Source organism: Varanus komodoensis, unplaced genomic scaffold, assembly GCF_004798865.1.
Source record: "Varanus komodoensis strain SLA01 unplaced genomic scaffold, ASM479886v1 scaffold11, whole genome shotgun sequence".
Lineage (NCBI taxonomy): Eukaryota > Metazoa > Chordata > Lepidosauria > Squamata > Varanidae > Varanus > Varanus komodoensis.
Window position 1 is genome coordinate 20,330,032 of NW_025335317.1, and position 18,275 is coordinate 20,348,306.

Here is an 18,275-nt window from a genome sequence, read left to right on the forward strand (position 1 = left end):
TCCTGTTTGCTTTTTGTCTAGTGAAGTCAGAAGGGGGACACACACATGCTTGTGTTTGTGTGTGTGAATGTGCCCATCAGGGTATTGTTCTCTTTCCAAACGTTTTCCCTGGACTAAGCAGGTGGTTTTTAAACACAATAAAGCTTAAATGAGAGCATTTTATATGAAGAGGTAAAATGAAATTATGTCGCAGGGTTTCATTTTATCCCAGATTCCAGATAGTCAAGAAACAATGCATCAGACCCTGGCAACACCTGTACCCACGGCCCTGAAAAATCCGGTGAAATGAATGTCTTCTTACTGTTACGCTGTTAACAGGATTCATGAATCTACAGCTTTCCCTTCTAAAAATAATTTATAGTCTGCCCATCCCTCAAGCTTGAAAATTATGTGTCAGCAAAGTCATCAAGACTGTGCTCCAGATTTCTCCACACGCACCAATGCTTCTCAGTAGAGTGACGGCAGCAACAAAGTTGGTTAAATTCAGATGAGTAAAAGTGAAGGACCTCTGAGCACAGTTTACTATGGACGGCTCTGTCAGTGGCAGTCCAGGTTGCAGAGGCCCTTGGGTGTGACAACACCTTCAGTTACCCTCGCCTTCAGTGAATGGCCACCATGATCCACAGCTGTTCTTGTCCTCAGACTCTTTCTCATCTTCGCCACCACTTCTTCACTGCACAGGCAGGCAGGCAGTGATCAAGCAGGCCCTTTGCATTCCACCTTTGGTCCCACCAACAAGACCTTTCCCATGTTGGAATTTGTCCCTCGGGCATAGCATGTTTCCCCACCTCCTGAAATAGAAACAGAGCGAGTCAGAAGGGGTCTCCCAGGCCATCTAGCCTGACCCCCAGCTCCAGCTGGCTCTGCTCATTACATGCCTACCATGTGCATGTCTAGCCTACCTTTGAACACCCTCACCAATGGGGCCTCAACCACCTCCCGTGGAAGCCCATTCCATACCCTCAGGGTCCTGACTGTCAGGAAGTGCTTCCTGGCATCCAAACTGAACTTTGGTTCCTTGAGCTTGGCTTCTTTAGAATGCATCCTGCCTTCCTCTGCAGGGGAGAACAGGTTTCTACCCACCTCAGTGTGACACCCCCTCACATACCCATATGTTGCCGACAGATCCCCTCAGAGTGTCCTCTTCACCAGGCTGAAAAGACCTAGTTCCCCCAGTCTCAAAATGGTGGTTCCCAAAACACCTCCTGGTCTGAAATAATGTCATGGGGGAGATCATACAGGCCTGCCTCTCCCTGGCACTGTCACATGCTCTTCACCACTGAGGCCAATGACCGAAATATTTCTCCAGCCCACCAGGGCCAGATTCTCACAAGCACATAGAGCCATGTTCCACACTGGCTGAAACTGCAGATGACAACGGAGCTTTTCCGCTGTGGGTGGCAGCAAGCGTGGTAGCCACAGAGTGATTCAACACTCTTTCAACAGTGGTGGGTGTGTAGACCTCCCACCAATTGCACTACCACATGGTTGCATTTCCACCACTGTGGGAAAGAGATCACAATCACACACTCTGATGAGGTGGTGTGGAGATATGTGACAAGAGCTTCCATGAGCCCCTCATAATGCATTGCAAATAGCCCTGGACCAGCTTGTTTCTGTGGGTGGTGGGTACAGAAATTCTTTTTAAGACCATCACCATCTGTCTTTTCTTCTGCACTGGAGTACACATCTACAAAAGGTAGTTCTGTGCTCTCCTAGGTTGCAAAGACCAGGATATCACAGTGGGAACAGCAGTAGCAGCGCTGCTACAGTGGAGGCCATTTCCCATATGGAGGAGTTCTCTGGGGAAGATTAGGATTAACAGCAAAAAAACCTCTCAGCTACTGAATCATCATGAAAGTGTTAATGCCATGGCTGGATCTCAGATATACAACATAAGCATAGCTGACATCCTGAGGGGCAGGAATTTCACAGCATAAAAGACGGACAGTTCTTTGGGGAATAAAAGAAGCTGAACCTAAAGCCTGAAATAAGCACAGATCAAAGCAAGCAGATCAAAGGTTTCCATAGGGAGAGGTGAACAAATACATGTAGAATCGTAGAATAGTAGAGTAGGCAGGGATGAGAAGCCACCGAGTCCAACCCTCTGTACAGTGTAGTATACCAGGTTAACCCATCCCTCCCAGATGGCTGTCCAGTTGCATCTTGAATGCCTCTGGTGTGGCAGAGTCCACAGCCCCCTCAGTCACTGCTGGAACAAACACGAAGTTTTTCCTGATATCTAGCTGGACTCTGGCTTGTTGTAACTTGAGCCATTATTCCATGTCCTGCTCTCTGGGGTGAACATGAAGAGAGCTTGTCCTCCTTCTTTGCGACAGCCTTTCACATACTTGTAGAGTGCTACCTTATCTCCCCTCAGTCTTGTCTTTTTGAAGCTAAACATGCCCAGTTCATTCAATCTCTCCTCACGGGGCTTGGTTTCCAGTCCCCGGATCATCCTTGTTGCCCTCCTCTGAGCCCTTCCCAGCTTGTCTGCATCTTTCTTGAACTGTGGTGCCCAGAACTGGGCACAGTCCTCCAGGTGAGGCGTAACCAGTGCTGAGTAAAGGGGAACTAATACTTCACAGTATTTGGAAAAGAGCCTTCTATTAATGCAGCTTAAAATAGCATTTGACCTTTTTGCAGCCACATTGCCTTGCTGACTCATATTCGCTTGCGATCGACAACAACTCCAAGATCCTTCTCACTTGCAGGATTGCTCATCTTGTAACAATGCTTTTAGTTTCTTTTTCCTAGATGCAGGAAAATTACAGGCATTTATCAGGCAGTTATCCCTATTGAATTTTCTGCTGTTGTTTTCAGCCCAGCACTCCAGCCTATCAAGATCACCTTGACTCTTGTGTCTGTCTTTCAGGGTATTAGCTAGCCTACCCATTTTTGTGTCATCTGCACATCTGAGAATTGTTCCCTGCACTTCCTCATCCAAATCATGAATTAAAATGCTGAAGAACACGGCCCAGCACTGACCCCCTTGGTGCCCCACTTGCCACCTCTCCCCAGTTTGAGCCACCTGTGGATCCACCTGATGGTTGTTCCCTCTAGCCCCCTTTTGGCTAGTTTGCTAATCAGGCTATAAAGTGAAGCATTTGCTGTAGAAATAAAAGGCATCAAAAAGGACTCCTTTAATATCTGACCTTCCCCTCCAGGCATGTAGTTTCCTGCTCACTAGTTTGATTTCCTCTTCCTTACAGTCCCGGTCCTGTGCAAGTCTACCTCCATTGAGGTGAACATCCCTAAGGACCTTGTAGGAGGGATGGACCTCTGGCTCATCAATGGCTCCTGCAGAGGTGTATCCAATGGCACCCATGTGAACATCATCTTCTCCCTGAAATCCTGTGGTACCACCATAGATGTATGTATGGATATTGTCTAGCTGACTGACTGAAATTCTGCCTCTTTATTTATAACATTACTTCTAAACGTGTCCCATTAGAATACATTAGTAGGAAGACATTCAACAATCTACGAACACTGCAGTCGTATATGAGATTTATACCAATCCAGTTATCATAGTCCATGCCTAAAAAAACTTGGGAATTTGGAATCTTGTCCGAATTCTCTAACTAGTGTCAATTTCATAATTGCATTCAAGAACACACTTGTGTTCTTGTCCCCTCCAGCTGTTTGGGAGTTCAACTCCCATCGGCCCCAGCCAACATGGCCTGCTGTTGGAGATGCTGGGGGCTTTACTTCAAACCATCTGGAGGGCACAAGGCTGGTGAAGGCTGAAGATGCCGTTGTTGCCATTCTCAAGAGAATGCTTTGCCAGCAACAGACTAGAAACACCCCCTTCTTGGCTGAGGCGATTAAGACAGCACCCCCAGTCACGATGGACAAATCTACCACTATGGAATTGGCTTTTCACATCCATGTCTACCTGGTTCCTCAGTAGCTCTGCTGTCCCTTGTCCGGACCTTAAGATGAGCAAGTTGAAGGTTTTTAGATGGGTGAACGATGGGACTGCTGAGTTGGACTCTCTCTCTCCCTCTCCCGGCTTTCTTGCTCAGTCTGCTGACCCTTTTTGTAAGCTGCAGACATCTTGCTTTCACTCAGAAGGCCTCCTGAGCATGACGCTTGCAGTCCCTGCTTACCACCATCCACAGCTCTCCTGCATGGCTGCCCTCTCTCCACACCCTTCCAGCCCAGGGGTTTCCCTCTGCACTGAAGGCTACAGTCAGGACTTCAGCCTGCACCCTGGCATGGCCTCTTCTCTCTCTCAAATGCATAAACCCACCAAGTGGATTTCTACCCTCTTGCCCTGTTTCTTCCTCTACTCCTGGAACACGATATATAGAGGCTGGGGGAAGAAAACTCCTCAGTGCCCTCCAAGGTGGTGTTGGAAGGCAGTCCTGAAGGGCTGGAACCCGAAAACCTTCCTTTGGAGCCCCAAATGACTGGGAGGCCGTCACTTGCTGCAAGCAAGGTCCAAGGGCTGTGACACACCCGATACTCCTCCATTAGCTGGCTTTCTCCCTCCTCTTTCCCCCACCCTTGAATCGTTCTACCTGAGGTTTCTTTCTGAAATCAAAAGCCCTCCTGCCCCCTGTCCATGCATCCCTTTTTATAGATGGTCGTTGGGAACAGTAGATGGAGAATGAGAGTTCACATTTTCCTCCCATCTAAAGGACTTCAGCTTGATCCCCTAAAGAGTAAGAGTAAAGCCATATATTGCAAATGCAAAAACAACAAAGAGGGTGAAATCAAACTGAATCATGATAGATCTGCCTTCCCTAAGCTGGTGCCCTCCAGAAGTTCTTAGACAGAAGTAGGAGTTCGTGTCTCTTTCTCTTGCAAGATGGAGTTTCAGGATGGGAGGCCTAGCACTGTCTTCCAGAACAAGAACAAATAAGAGATCTAAACTGAATCATTCCTCCCCCTAAAGGACGACCTGTCTGTCTGAGCTGCTGGAGTAGGCCAGAAAGCAACCGGTGAAGGATGTGGTAGCCCTGAAGAGGTGCTACCCGGGGCCGCAGGAGAAACTGAAAGGCAAAGCATGATCTTGTCAAGCCATGGGGGCACTTTCACCTAACTTTAAAGTACTTCCTTCGTTAAAGCTAGCACAGTTAGCTCTGCCTTTTGCTGTGTTTGTTGCTGGGACAATATACCAAATGCGGAAAATTTAAAGAGTTCTCCATTGTCCTTAATTAGCTTTATTTTGGTTTTGCTAGTCATGAGGAAAAATCAAGGGCAAAAAAGCCCTGCCCATTAACCACTGGAAATTTTATTTTCTATCTCCTTAAGATAAAGTTTCGCCTCCCCTGCTTTTCTCCCCTGTCTGTGTCCACCTGTCTCTCCCCAATGTTTCTCTCCCTCTGGTCGCAGGTAGTCAATGACAAGATCATCGCTACCAATATGGTGACTGGCTTGCCAAAGCAAACCCCTGGCAGCAATGGGGATGTCATCGTCCGCACAGGCAAGCTATTGATCCCCATCACGTGTGAATTCCCTCGCCGTTACATCATCTCAGAGGGCTACATCCCCAACATTAAGAACCCACCGCTGGAGATCATGGGCCGCAACCGGGGTGTCTTCCCCTTCATGCTCGAGATATTCAAAGACAAAGAGTTTGAAGAGTCATACCGGGATACTGTCCCTACCCTTAAACTCCAAGATTCTTTGTATTTTGGGATCGAGCCCTTGGTGCACGTGAATGGCCTTGAGACTTTAGTGGAAAGCTGTTTTGCCACCCCTACGTCCAAGTCTGATGAGGTCCTGAAGTACTACCTAATTCAAGATGGGCAAGTGTTGATGCATCCCTTTTATTGATCTGATATTTAAAGCATGGTCCTCTTTGCTGTTTGGGTCAGCCGAGGGATGGAGCATACAGGAAGTGCCAACTATTCCCAAGGCCAAATGGCCTTTGGCACTCGCAGAAGAGATGGGCTGCCAATCAGAGCAATCACCAGCTGTCGCAACTGCTCGGGCAAAACTACCCACTTCATAAAAAAAGGAACCCATGGGGGTGGTTGGGCGACCAATGGATGCCTTCCAACAGCATGTACAGGGGGCAACTTGCCCTCATGTAATCATAATGGTTGGCCATTAGTTTGGCCTCCAGTTAATGCCATTTGTGAGCCAGCTGATGATCCACCATTAGAGTATATTTAACCAATTAGCTAAATTGCTGTCTTTAAAGGCTGAATTGCCTCCATGGGAAGCCCGCTCAACGGCATCGCTGCTCAGCATGGCATGGCCACCTGAGAAACTCTGGAAGGTTAGACTAGGAAACCAGGAGGACTGGACTTGTGCCCAAGGCTTGAGGTTCTACACCCCTTTTATATTATATAGTAAGAACAATTTCATGCTTTCCATGTCTATGGTTACATAGCCCAAATCACAGTACCCACACTCCCCAGTTACATATTGGCAGGCTCAGGTAATCCTGAGTCTTCCAAGTGCTCCAAAATGCAAGTGGGAAAAAGCTTCCAAGGGAGAAAGATCCCAAAGAGGCCCACCGTGGCCCCAAAGGTGAGAGAGGGAGGACCCCGATGACCAGGTCCGAGCAGGGGATCGGAGAGTGGAGCAGCTGGGGCAGGAAGGACAGAGCAACACCGGTGTTTCTCTACAGGGCAGAACCGCTCTTTGTCTAGATTGGTCATGGCCTGATTCACACAGCAAAAGCATATTTCAGGTCCACAGGAATGGAAGGAAGCACTGGCCACAGGCTTCAACAGAATAACGTAGGGCATAATCCTCGGGCTCCCAGCACAACCTGGGGGACCTTAAGGTTACTTGGAACTCCACCCCACCCTTCCCACACATGGAAAGACGCGTGTGAGCTGCCCTCTCCCCCATGCCTGGCGTCTTACCTAGACAGCCAAAAGGGGCAGCTTAAGAAAGTACCTGGTGTGGAAATCACCACCGCTGTGTGTAATCATCCAGTTAGAGGCTCACATCAAAGACATGAAGAATAGAATTGCACCCTTAATCTAGCTGGGAGGAGGGACAGGCCTGTCCACCCTACAAAACAAGGCAGGGTCTCTAAACAGAGAAAGAAGGACAAGCCCAAAACAGCCCAGTGAGGACTGTGCATGCTCAGTGGACACAAAATGCTGTTTAGCAGTTGTGGTGATGTGGAGGTGGTGAGGGAAACAGTAAAAATAGCAGTGGGAGGGGGAAAAGGTTGGCATGGAGGAATCCGGAACACCGCTCTACACAGCATCATTTGGCTTCATCGTATGCATCATTTCATGCTCTCCAAGTTTCCTTGTGAGGGGAGCATTCTGAGATTGTGGCAGTGATTACAATCACCTGCCTACCCGTGTACAAACCAAACAAACAGGAAATGGTCCTCTCTGTCCCCAGGCTGCCCCTATCTCCAAGCAAACTGCAGTGCACAGTGCCAGAAAACGTGTAGCAACCTTTTTCTTTGCTCCACACTCAGGTTCTTTCCCTCTCTTGCTTGCACAAATACATTCTTCCACTCTATCTGTAAGAACCTTTAACTGAATCGTGCCTGGACCAGTTAGCAGGCTTTCTGTGGCACCACTTCAAGATTAATTACTGATTAGGATTGCAGAATAAGAGCATGGAAAGCTGCCTTTATCGCAAGCCAGGCCCTTGGGCTGCCAAGCCCAGTACTGTCCACACTGACTGGCAGCAGCAGTGGCTTCCCAGGGATTCAGGCAGGAGTATCTGTCCTACCTGAGATGCTGGGGATTGAGCTGGGGATCTTGTGCGTGCAAAGCAGCTGCTGTGCCACTAAGCCATGGTCCTTCACCACCGCTTTGCCTGCTGTTTATGTAAGTCCATCGGCACGCCTTTGGACGACTTCCAGGCTCCAGAACCCTCCCGATCTTCTGCAGCTTTGAGCTTTGTGCATGGCTGAGCCACCTCCATTTTGAGGGTGGCTCCCCAGAAGCCAGCCTGCTTTGACTTCACACAGTCTTTGTTTGTGTGGCTGCACATAATGTGGAAGAAGGTGACTGTTTCGCTTAACTTTCATTCTGCAAGCATTTGCAGACTTCCTCTCGGCTCCACTGACTTTCCAAGACAGGGCCAAGCAGGAAATGAAGTCCATGAACGCTGGAGGGGTGGATCCCACAGAGTTCCAGAACACCTCTATTTGCAAGGAATGGCAGGCTTAAAGGCAGCCCAGGAACAATTTCAACAAATACAAAGGAAAAGAGAAACAACAGAAACAGGAGACGGCAGTAGGACCCCAACCCTTGCATGTTGGCATCCATATATGGAGGCAAGTCCTTGTATTAAAGGGCTTTGCTGTCGTCATAGTGTATATGCATAGCCAAGCCTTTTCTTCCTCTATCTTCTCAAAGGCCTGTAGACACTGCAAAATGGAAGATCAGCAGGAAAAACAGACCCATGGGTGACTTCGGTGTACATTTTATTGTCAATATCAGCTCCTTAGCTCAATGAGTCAGAATAAAGAGTGCAGCTAAGCTTGGAGGGTGCAGAGAAACCTGAGTGGGGGGGCTGATGCCCCCCCTTGCCCTCACTCTGTGAGCCTTGACAGTACTGCACCGCTGTGCATTGAATCAGTTCTGCATCAAGTCAGCATGATGAGTCACCTTTGCCAAGGTGGAAAGGCTAGGGCCCGCAGCTGGATGGGTGACCACATCTGGAAGCAGACCAGGAAGTCGGACTTGATGGCCTTATAGGTCCGTTCCAACCCTACGATTCTATCCCATTTCTGTGGGTGTTATTTCCAAGTAGTCAGAATAGATCTGACCTGTCATGCTAGATTTCAAAAAACCCCAAGCGCTTTAAGTGAACTGCTTTGTTCATTGGATAATCACTACTTTGAACAGCCTCACAATTTCGAAGGAACAGTACTGAAAACAAACCCTTGAAGGCTACAGCCATACAAGTCCATTGCTAATCCCACCTTATCTCCACCTGGGCATAGGTGCACTGACCATAGGAGGCAGTTCAGCTTATGGGAGAAAATTTAGCTTTTGAGAGGATGCTATATTGTTGATAATATTATTGTCTGTTAGAAGTATAGTTAGCCTACCAAGTTAAACAGCTCCCTTTGGTGCAAGGCTCTGACATCAGTGAAGAAAGAGGGGGAAAACCAGGGTTGGACTATGCAAGGCCACAAGGAGCAGCTCCTCCCGGGGCAAAGTCCAGGAGCCGTGCCAAGGGCAGGCCGGGCAATGGCGAGAGGGAGAAGGAGGGGCAGCGGGTGCCGATCCCCATGCGGCTGGGCACTTGCTGGCTGGCTCCGCCTGCAGTTGGTGTCCACAGAGAGGAGAAGACAAGCTCGCCCAGGGAGGGGCACACGGATGGCAACAAAAGCTTGGGACTGGCACCAGCAGAACGTTAGGCTTTGTTTTCCTAAGAAGCAAAGCAAAACAAAATAAATGGCTGCAGAGCACTGTGGTGTAAGCAATGGGCAAATTCACTGCTTTTAAGCAAAGTTTCATCCTTGCAGTGCAGTACTGGTCAAATTTAGCTTTAAAACAGCCTAATTTGGCCTCTTTAGTGCGCTGTACTGCTAACATGGCCCGGGGGGCAGGTGGATAATTCTTTTTTCAGGCATCCTTTAGTGTGCTGCAAAATAGGATCGATGGGGAGGGCTCTGTTGTGTGAAATGGGTCCCTGAACCCTCAATGTTGGCCACCCTTGGCCAGAACAGGCATCTCTTCAAAACTGTGAGGAGCGGCTCAGAATTCCTGATCCAGCTGATGACCCGAACCAGAAACCTAACCTGTGTTGCTAGCCAGATTGGGACCCCCTTGAGCCTAAAATAAACAAGGAAAGAGAGGCAGGGATGGGAGAAAGCAAACCTGATAGACAGCGAACTATAGTTATGCCTCTTCTGGCCCTTAGTTCTTTTTTTTTTAATTTTATTAAAATTTTTAAACTAATACTAAAAACATTAATCATTACATACATTGGATTTACTGGGTCAACCCCCTACTACATATTTTTTAACATTCTGTAGTCATATTTAAATCAGTATATAATAACTTGAAACATCTCTAAATTTATGCCAAGTCTCGTTTCTCCAGCCAATTATAAAAGAAATCCCAAGTTTGATAGAAGTCAGTGTCTTCTTTCTCCTTCAATGATAAAGTCAATCTATCCATTTCTGTGCAGTGCAAGATCTTTCTTAAAATCAATTCATCGGTGGGTAGCTCCTCACTTTTCCAACATTGAGCAAATGCAATCCTTGCCGCTGTGATAAGTGTAACATCAAATACATTTCCTGTCTGTTAATGTCTTCCGGTATGATGCCTAACAAGAAAACTACAGGTTTAAAAGCTAAGGGTTTTTGTAGCATTTCCTCAAGCCATTTATGTATTTTAATCCAATACTTTTTCACATTGTCACAGGTCCACCACATATGGTAAAAAGTCCCCACTTTATGTTTACATTTCCAACATCTATTTGACATATTTGGAAACATCTTAGCTAATCGACTTGGCAACAAATACCATCTATAGAACATTTTATATAAATTTTCTTTATATGAAGTTGCTAATATTACCTTAATATTTCTCTCCCATAGTTTTTGCCACTTTTCTAGTTCAACATTATATCCGAAGTTTTGTGACCATGTTATCATAGTTTCCTTAACCTGTTCCCCTTCCATTTTCCTGTCAAGTAAAAAATCATATGATCTTTTAATCATTTTCTCATCTGTTTTAAGCATCACTTGATCAAATGCCGTTAAGTCTCTGTAAAACCCCCATGCTTTACAATCTTTAGCATATCTCGATTGCATCTGCACCTTATACCACCAGGAGATATTAAGTCCCTGTTCTTGTATTTCTTGATCTAGTTTCAGACCACCATCCTTATCCAAAATATCGCCATATCGTACCACATAGAAGCGTGCCAACCCATCTGCAGGGCATGACCTTCAAGATACAAGATTCTCTTATTTCGCAAAGTTATCCATTCTTTTAGCCAGGTTAAGACAGACGCTTGATAATACAACATCCAGTCAGGAAGACCAAAACCTCCATTCTTTTTAGCTTCCTGAAGCATTTTTAATTTAATCCTTGGTTTCTTTTTTCTCCAGATAAATCTCAAAATTTGAAAATTTAGGTCATCAAAGAATTTTTTATCAATTTTTACGGGAATCATTTGGAACAAAAACAAACGTTTAGGTAATATATTCATTTTAACCAGTGCTATTCTTCCCATCAGAGATAATTGTAAATTGTTCTGGCCCTTAGTTCTGTGCACCTGTTCTTTTTTTATTTAGCATATTTTTGCTGGCAAGAAAGAAGATGGAAGAGGTGGTGAAAAATCATGAGAGGGTTGCACATTGATGAAAACGTTTGGGCCACCTATAAATTCCCTGAATGAGGTGGTGTGATTGAACAGTAAACAGAAGCACCCCAACTGTTGTTAAGTACCAAGCAGCGCAACGAGTAGTCTGCTAAGATATATCTCTTGTTTGCTTGCCTTTACCACTCTGGGAGCTTGTTGAGTCTTGGAACACCAGGGGATGCCGCCATTAATCTGTTGCAGCAAATATAACAAAGGCTCTCCAGCCACCCTAAAGCCTGAGGGTGCAGTCTTAATGGGCTTGCTGTGTATAAGGCTTGGGAACAGAGAAGCATAAATCATAGCAATAGATCCATTTTCCCTACATAGATCTTAACCTTTAGGCAGCTAAGCTGTGTTTCTCGAACAGAAACAATACCTCACATTTGTATTTACAAGTTCATTTCCCCCACTCTCCTCCATGGTAAAACTAGGAAGGCCTGTACTTAAATGGCAATAATCATGGCCCTAGATTTTAATTATTACCCAATGAGCCCATCCCATTCCATTTCTGCATAAACAGTTTATTAGCTATTTATGCCATGAGTTGGGTCATTAAAGCTTAATATATGCTGGGAAGGAGACTAGGAGTTCGTCTCTTGTGGCTTTTCCCTTCCCTTTTCTACTTTACTACAGCTTTTATAACCGTCAAAGTCCACATTCCTGAGATTAGATTTCTGGAGAGAAATATGCCATGTTGTATTCTGATTCACCGCAAAACCAGATGTTTTTCTCTTGAAAGGGCTGGTTGCTGAAAAACAATACCAGCCTGTCAATTTTCTGTTTTTGCATTTTTGTATCTAATTATTTAAGAGAAGGTAGTTTACAGACCTCAACTTGAATTAGTCCCACTAGTTTCAGTTCTCAATTACGTCGATTGAGAATCAGAGCCCATGTCATATTGACTCCCACTCCAAATAAAAATGTGTACAATAATGGTTTGAATCATTCATCTGTTGGTATCACAACTTGTGAGACCTCACAAGTTCATGCCTAAAAATCTCATAGATGGAGAATAGTTCTTAAGAAAGCCAAAGGTGGGTATTACATTCCAAAACATGTGCCCAGTTATCCTCTTGTCACCTTTGATCAAGCAGGTGCTTCAAGTCTACACACACACACGCACACTGCAACCTAAATGCATGTGGAATGATGAATATTCAGCTGCAGCCCACTTTCAAAACATCTTGAACCCTCTCAAGAAGCAATTATTTGTCTCCAACCATATTATTTTACAATTCAACCTGAAGAAACATGTGAAGATCTACAGAAAACTAAACAGAATGGCCACAAACGGTTTTCTGATTTTATAATAATGTTGCATATCTTAGAGAAGATTTTATATTTGGTATTCTCTACTGCACTGTAAGGGGACTGCAGGTGGCACAGTGGTTTAAACTGCTGTGCTGCTGGGCTGGGAGATCGAAAGATCACCAGTTTGAATCTGCACAACGGAGTGAGTTCCCGTTGCTCCGTCCCAGCTCCTGCCAACCTTGCTGTTCGAAAGCAGGCAAATGCAAGTAGATAAAAAGGTACCACTTTGGTGGGCAGGTAACAGCATTCCGTGCACTTCAGTGTTCTGTCATGCCGGCCACATGACCACGGAGACTGTCTGCAGACAAGCGCTGGCTCCCTTGGCTAGGAAACGGGGATGAGCACCGCCCCCTAGAGTCGAGCATGACTGGACTTAATGTCAGGGAGAAACCTTTACCTTTTACTGCACTGTAAGTTCTGAACTTACATCCTTTGAAAGAACTGCTGTCATATGCCTATGGAGTCAGCTCTGTATTGTGTATACATCACTGTCTGGAAAGGTGAACTGGGGATAAATGCAATATGTTGACGAGCCTCTTGGCACTTACAAAGAGTCCGTGCATTTCCACGCAATGCTGCTTAGGCATTCCCATTTTTGGCAACGCTACTAGTCCCTGCTTCTGCTTTTGCCTTTTCAGCCATGTATGGCATGCCCTCACAGCCAAAGAGACTAATAAGAAGGCCAGCTTGTCTACCTGCGGTGCGTTCGGATTTTTCTGTGTGTTCGGATATCTGTGAAACTCATTAAAATTTTTCTCTCTTTGCTCAGCTGTGTTTCCGATGATTCTGTGAAGCAATACGCGTCCAGGGATCATCTTGCTAAGCACTTCCAGGTGCCAGTGTTCAAATTTGTGGGCAAAGACAACAAGGTATGCAAAAATGCAAAGCAGTGATATCTTAATTCGCCAAATAATCGTGAAACAGCTGTAATTATTATTATATATTCGGGAGAGTGGAAGAGTCACTTCTTAGTGGCTCATCAAAATGTGAAACAGAGATTTATTGTCTGTTTGCCCATTTGCCAAAACTTGCTGGTAAGGTGATTACCCTAATCCAGTTTAGAATACCCTTTGGGAGCTGAGTGTAAAGAAAATGAGGCCATGAAGAGTATCCTAAAATAAACCCCTGTATGTTATTTCTGCCTTTCCCCTTAGAAGCTCAAGGTGGCATTCATGGTTCTCTTTACCATTTTATATTTACAATAACCCCATGAGGCAGGTTAGTACTTGAATTTGGGTCTTCCCAGTCCAATGCTCTATCTATTGCACCTCACTGCCTCTCACTCACATATATGTGAGAACAGATTATGCAGTAGTTCATTCTTTTGTTCCAATATATGTTTTTATATTGCTCCCCCGTGCATTTTAGCCTATGCCTTGTTATCCACGCTTTTTTAACATGTCTTCTGACAAATCTAACAGAGGATTGGACAAATTCCTGGAGGACCTGATATGTTCTCTATTGCATTTATCTAATTCATTAACTAATTAATTTAAGAATATTTATAGGCTAGTCTTTGGCAATGGCCCCAGAGTAGCTTCCAATAAAATCACCATTTAAAACAATGAGCCATATAAATTACAAAAAAGAAAGATCCAGCTGAGAACTGAAGAAAGATAAAACCTGATGAGGCACTAAAAGGCCTGGGCAGCTAAAGTGGTTTTCAAATGGCACTGAAAAGAAATGAAGACGTGGCACCAGCTGCACCTCTTCAAAGAAGACACTCCAGAGATGGGGAGTCACACGAGAGCAGCCCCTTGCCAATGCATCTTCTTTGCTTTCCCAGTCCATCCTATTCTCTGCCTCCTGGGTTGGCCTTCAGACAGCAAGAGGTACTGCTGGAGAGCAGAAACTTACTCTTGAGTGTATGGCACTTCTTTTTTCAGTGCTAGAACTTCCAGTGTTGATTGCCTGAACTGGTTCCTTTGGCAGATTTTGTACTATTGCATGATATTCAAAATCATCAAAACTCCATCTGTGATAGCTGATACGCAATGGCTGTTTCACATGTGGAAGTCGCCTGCAAATGTTGCGGCTGCTAAGTGCCAAGTATATGCGGGCTCATCCTAGAAACTCAGAATGGGTTCATATGCCAATGCCTCCCATGGCTGCCACCAGAGAAGATTTACTAGCATCCCAACCACAGGTCCCAGGGTTTCTTAGGAGCAGTGCTTTTTTTGTCATAGAACGCACCAGAATGGAGTTCTGGCACCTTTTTCCGACAGATTTTCCAAGTTTTAAAAGTAACTTTTGAAAATTTGATGTTTGATCCACGTGGATTTGAATCGCCCTGTCGAGTGTAGCAGGTCAGCGGCAAAATCATTAAAACGGTGCACGCGGGCTGCTTGCGTGTCGAGTCCGATGCAGGCGTACTTTGTCCGCACTGGATATGATGGCGCTGCTCGGCTTGGGACGCTGCTCGGCTCGTGATTGGCCGTATGGTCGCACGCTGAGTGCTTTCTGCGGGCAGCGACCGTTATGTTTCATTACACAACTGACGTGTGTGAGTGTGTGTACAGTGATTGACTACATGCGAAAGGTAAATAATTTCATGAGTTTCACACCCTTTTTCTTACAAAAAAAGCACTGCTTAGGAGGTTTCTTAGAATGACGAGAAAATCCATGCAAATTCCATGCAGCTGCTATGCCCTCTGTCTCCTTGAAGAAAAAGAGAAAAACTTGGCTAGCCACAGTTTCCTTTTAAGTGGTAAAGCTAAAGATACCTGGAACTTGTAGATGTCAGCATGTGATTTTCAACCCATGTTCAGGAATGGAATACTATTGCCTTTTTCAGTTACTTCCAACCCTGCTCCTTGTAAGGTGCCAACACTTTGGGTACATTTGTACAATGGGAGAAAAAATAGCTATGGTAGCTTATTTTCTTTCTTTGCATATGCCAGGCATGAGCTGCCTAATTAGCCTTGCTAATTGAACCTAGTGAAAGTGAGGGGCAGGGGTGTCTCACAAACCACCCTGAGACCTCGCTTATGACCAAAACGTGTGGGGTGGGCAAAATAGCCAGTCACTGTTTGTTTTGTTTCCTTCTAGACAACTTGCATTTCAGTGCTGGCAAATCTTGCTATGTATGCATTTAATTTAATAGGTAAATGAGTCTGGCAATTTAGGGTACAGTTCCTACAGGACCAACATCTGAGTCATATTATCTTGCAGCAGACAGTTCGATGCTGTCTTTCTAGGCTAGATTTTCTGCTTGGGAGAAGACACTGCAAGGACAGAAGAAAGGTTAATAACACCATACCAGTTAGTGGTGTCAAGACAGAAGGAGTACAAGCCTCCTAGTCCGGCAAACTCTTAGCACATGAAACTGCTTTCCTCTTGTTCAGTTCCTCCTTTGTGCCTTTCAAAAGCCGGCAGGTTTCACGTGGCTGAGAGGCAAAACAGTCTACACACAGGAATTTCTTGTTTCCATGTAACTGTTCCTCCAACCCCAGACCATCTACGAACTTGTGTCCTTTTTCTAGCAAATCCTAGAATCCACCGTTAGAACGAGGATGGAGGAAGGGCGTAACATATTTAGCCAGACCACAGAGATACTTAACAGATCTGTCCTTTTACATTCAGGAAGTGTTCCTGCACTGCCGTGTCCTTGTGTGTGGAGCGAGAGATGAAAGCTCTCGCTGTGCGCAAGGTTGCCGCAGACGGATGCGCAGATGGACTGAGGCAGAGGAGGCAGAAGCCAGTCCCGTGGCTAATCGCATCTTGACGGGTGGCCCAATTCGAATCGATGTGGAGGAGTAGGTCTGTCTTGTGAATAGAAGCTTTCCCCCATGTATCTGTAATAGTGAACTGTAGTTGGAGTCTGCTTTAAAACCAAAAGAGAAAGATCAGCTTTCTCTAACCGTGCCCACTAAATGGATTGGACTATGACTCCAGAATTGCCTGTATAGCATATGCTGACGGTTGTAGTCCAACCCACTAGCCAGGGTGCCTAATCCCACTCGGCTGAGGAAGGCTGAGTTTTCTCCAGTCTTATAGTAGTGGAAGATTAAGTTATATTAATGCCAGTTACAGGAGCTGGCATTGTTCTGTCTGTAGTTGCCCAGCCACTAGCAGCACTAGCACGATAGTACAAACAGCATGTTGGCTACATGTGGGTAGGCAGTGCCTTGCACAAGGTCTTGCACAAGCAGAACCAATGTATTTTTGTAATTTGACACTTACTTAAGGATGAAAACAGGATTCCTGAAGGCAATAGAAGCTTTGCACTAGCAGAATGCCACGCCATTGGATACAAGCCCTTGTGATTACAACTTTTTCATTGAAATCCCAACTTGCTTATGTAAAACTCAAATGCAATCTGCTTCCAAAGCTTATTTGATAGCTTTCATGTGATTGAATTAATCACTTGCTTCAGAGGACCAAAATGGTACCAATGTCCATTGGAAATTATTTATTCAAAGAACAATTAAAGTATCAAGCTAATCACTTAAGTAGGAGTTCTGAGTTTTATCTACAATGACATGGAGATAAAAACTAGGGAGAGGACACTGGCTACCATGGACCAACAACTTAAACTGGCGCATGAGCACACCAGTTTATTTGTTTTGCATTAAAATCAACAGAGAGTGATTTAAAAAAAATGTTTTCACGGATCTAGCTATTTTGAATGTCATATTAGCATTTTGATAGATACTGAAATTCTACAGCAAGGGATCTTCAAAAAGTGAAGGGAACAAATGGCATAATTTGCAATCTGAACAAATTTTGGGACCTTTCACAAAGCAGATTAATGCACAGGTATTCAAATATCAGCATATCTTATTTCCCTTCTGTCAAAGATGGCTTTGTGATCAATGATGCTAATGCAATTAATTTGACTTACTGAATTTACAGAAGAGGAACTAGTGATATTAAATCACCATTTCCTTTTTCAGCAAATTATATGGAATTCGTTAATATAAAATTTAGAACTTTTTCACTGCAATCCTCAAACTGCCTCTGGCAGAATAGTCCAGAATACCCTTTTTCTTTCTGTTCAACATTGTTTCATTCTTGTCTCTTCACTTTCATTTTTGTGGAAGTCTTGAGAGGTGGCAGATTGTAACCTAAAGACTTGTTTGTGTGAACTCTCAGCACTGAGCCAGTGCACTAGGCATTCAATCTATATAATTCACACTGAAGAAACCAAAGCACCTTTGGAAACAGGTGCCAACACCTACAGTGCTGAAAATTACACATCTTTAACTTGTTTAAATGTGCATTGCTAGAAAGAACCCACAGTCTTATCATTTCTGAGCAGACAGTGGGTATCCTTGTGGTCCCCCTCCTCCTTCCAACTCATTCTTAGTTTATGGAATATTTTCCATTTTGCATCGGTCAGATCACTCTTGTTCTGCTGTCAAGTACAACCATTGTGAGAGATTAAAAAGGATGATGTCTGAATTTTTTTCATTGGGGACTACATGGGAGACCACAACTAGCAGGGGCAAAAATGGCCTTGAATTCCCCATATTTGCCCAGCACTTGAGAGCTTCAGCTGTTGGGCAGTACAGAAAATAAATAAATGATAATGCAAATATTGTCTGGCTAGATACCAGGAAAAAATTTCTGACTGTTAGAGTAGTATAACAAGGGAACCCATGTCCTAGGGAGGTTGTGGGCTCTCCCACACTGGAGGCATTCAGGATGCAGCTGGACAGCCACCAGCTGAGGGGGATGGTTCAACCTGGAGTCCCACA

The 18,275-nt window shown here is 45.0% G+C and overlaps 1 protein-coding gene across 2 annotated transcripts in view; it reads left to right on the forward strand.

Moving 5' to 3' along the window:
* The window catches only part of OIT3 (oncoprotein induced transcript 3), a 39,881-nt gene extending 21,763 nt beyond the window's left edge, over positions 1-18,118 (forward strand). For both annotated transcript variants that reach the window (XM_044420538.1, XM_044420539.1), the window contains 4 exons: positions 3,213-3,373; positions 5,344-5,759; positions 13,346-13,445; positions 16,159-18,118. In XM_044420538.1, the coding sequence (XP_044276473.1) occupies positions 3,213-3,373; positions 5,344-5,759; positions 13,346-13,445; positions 16,159-16,335 (854 nt within the window). In that variant the 3' untranslated portion in view covers positions 16,336-18,118. The remainder of the gene's footprint in view (positions 1-3,212; positions 3,374-5,343; positions 5,760-13,345; positions 13,446-16,158) is intronic.
* The last annotated feature ends 157 nt before the right edge of the window (positions 18,119-18,275 follow it).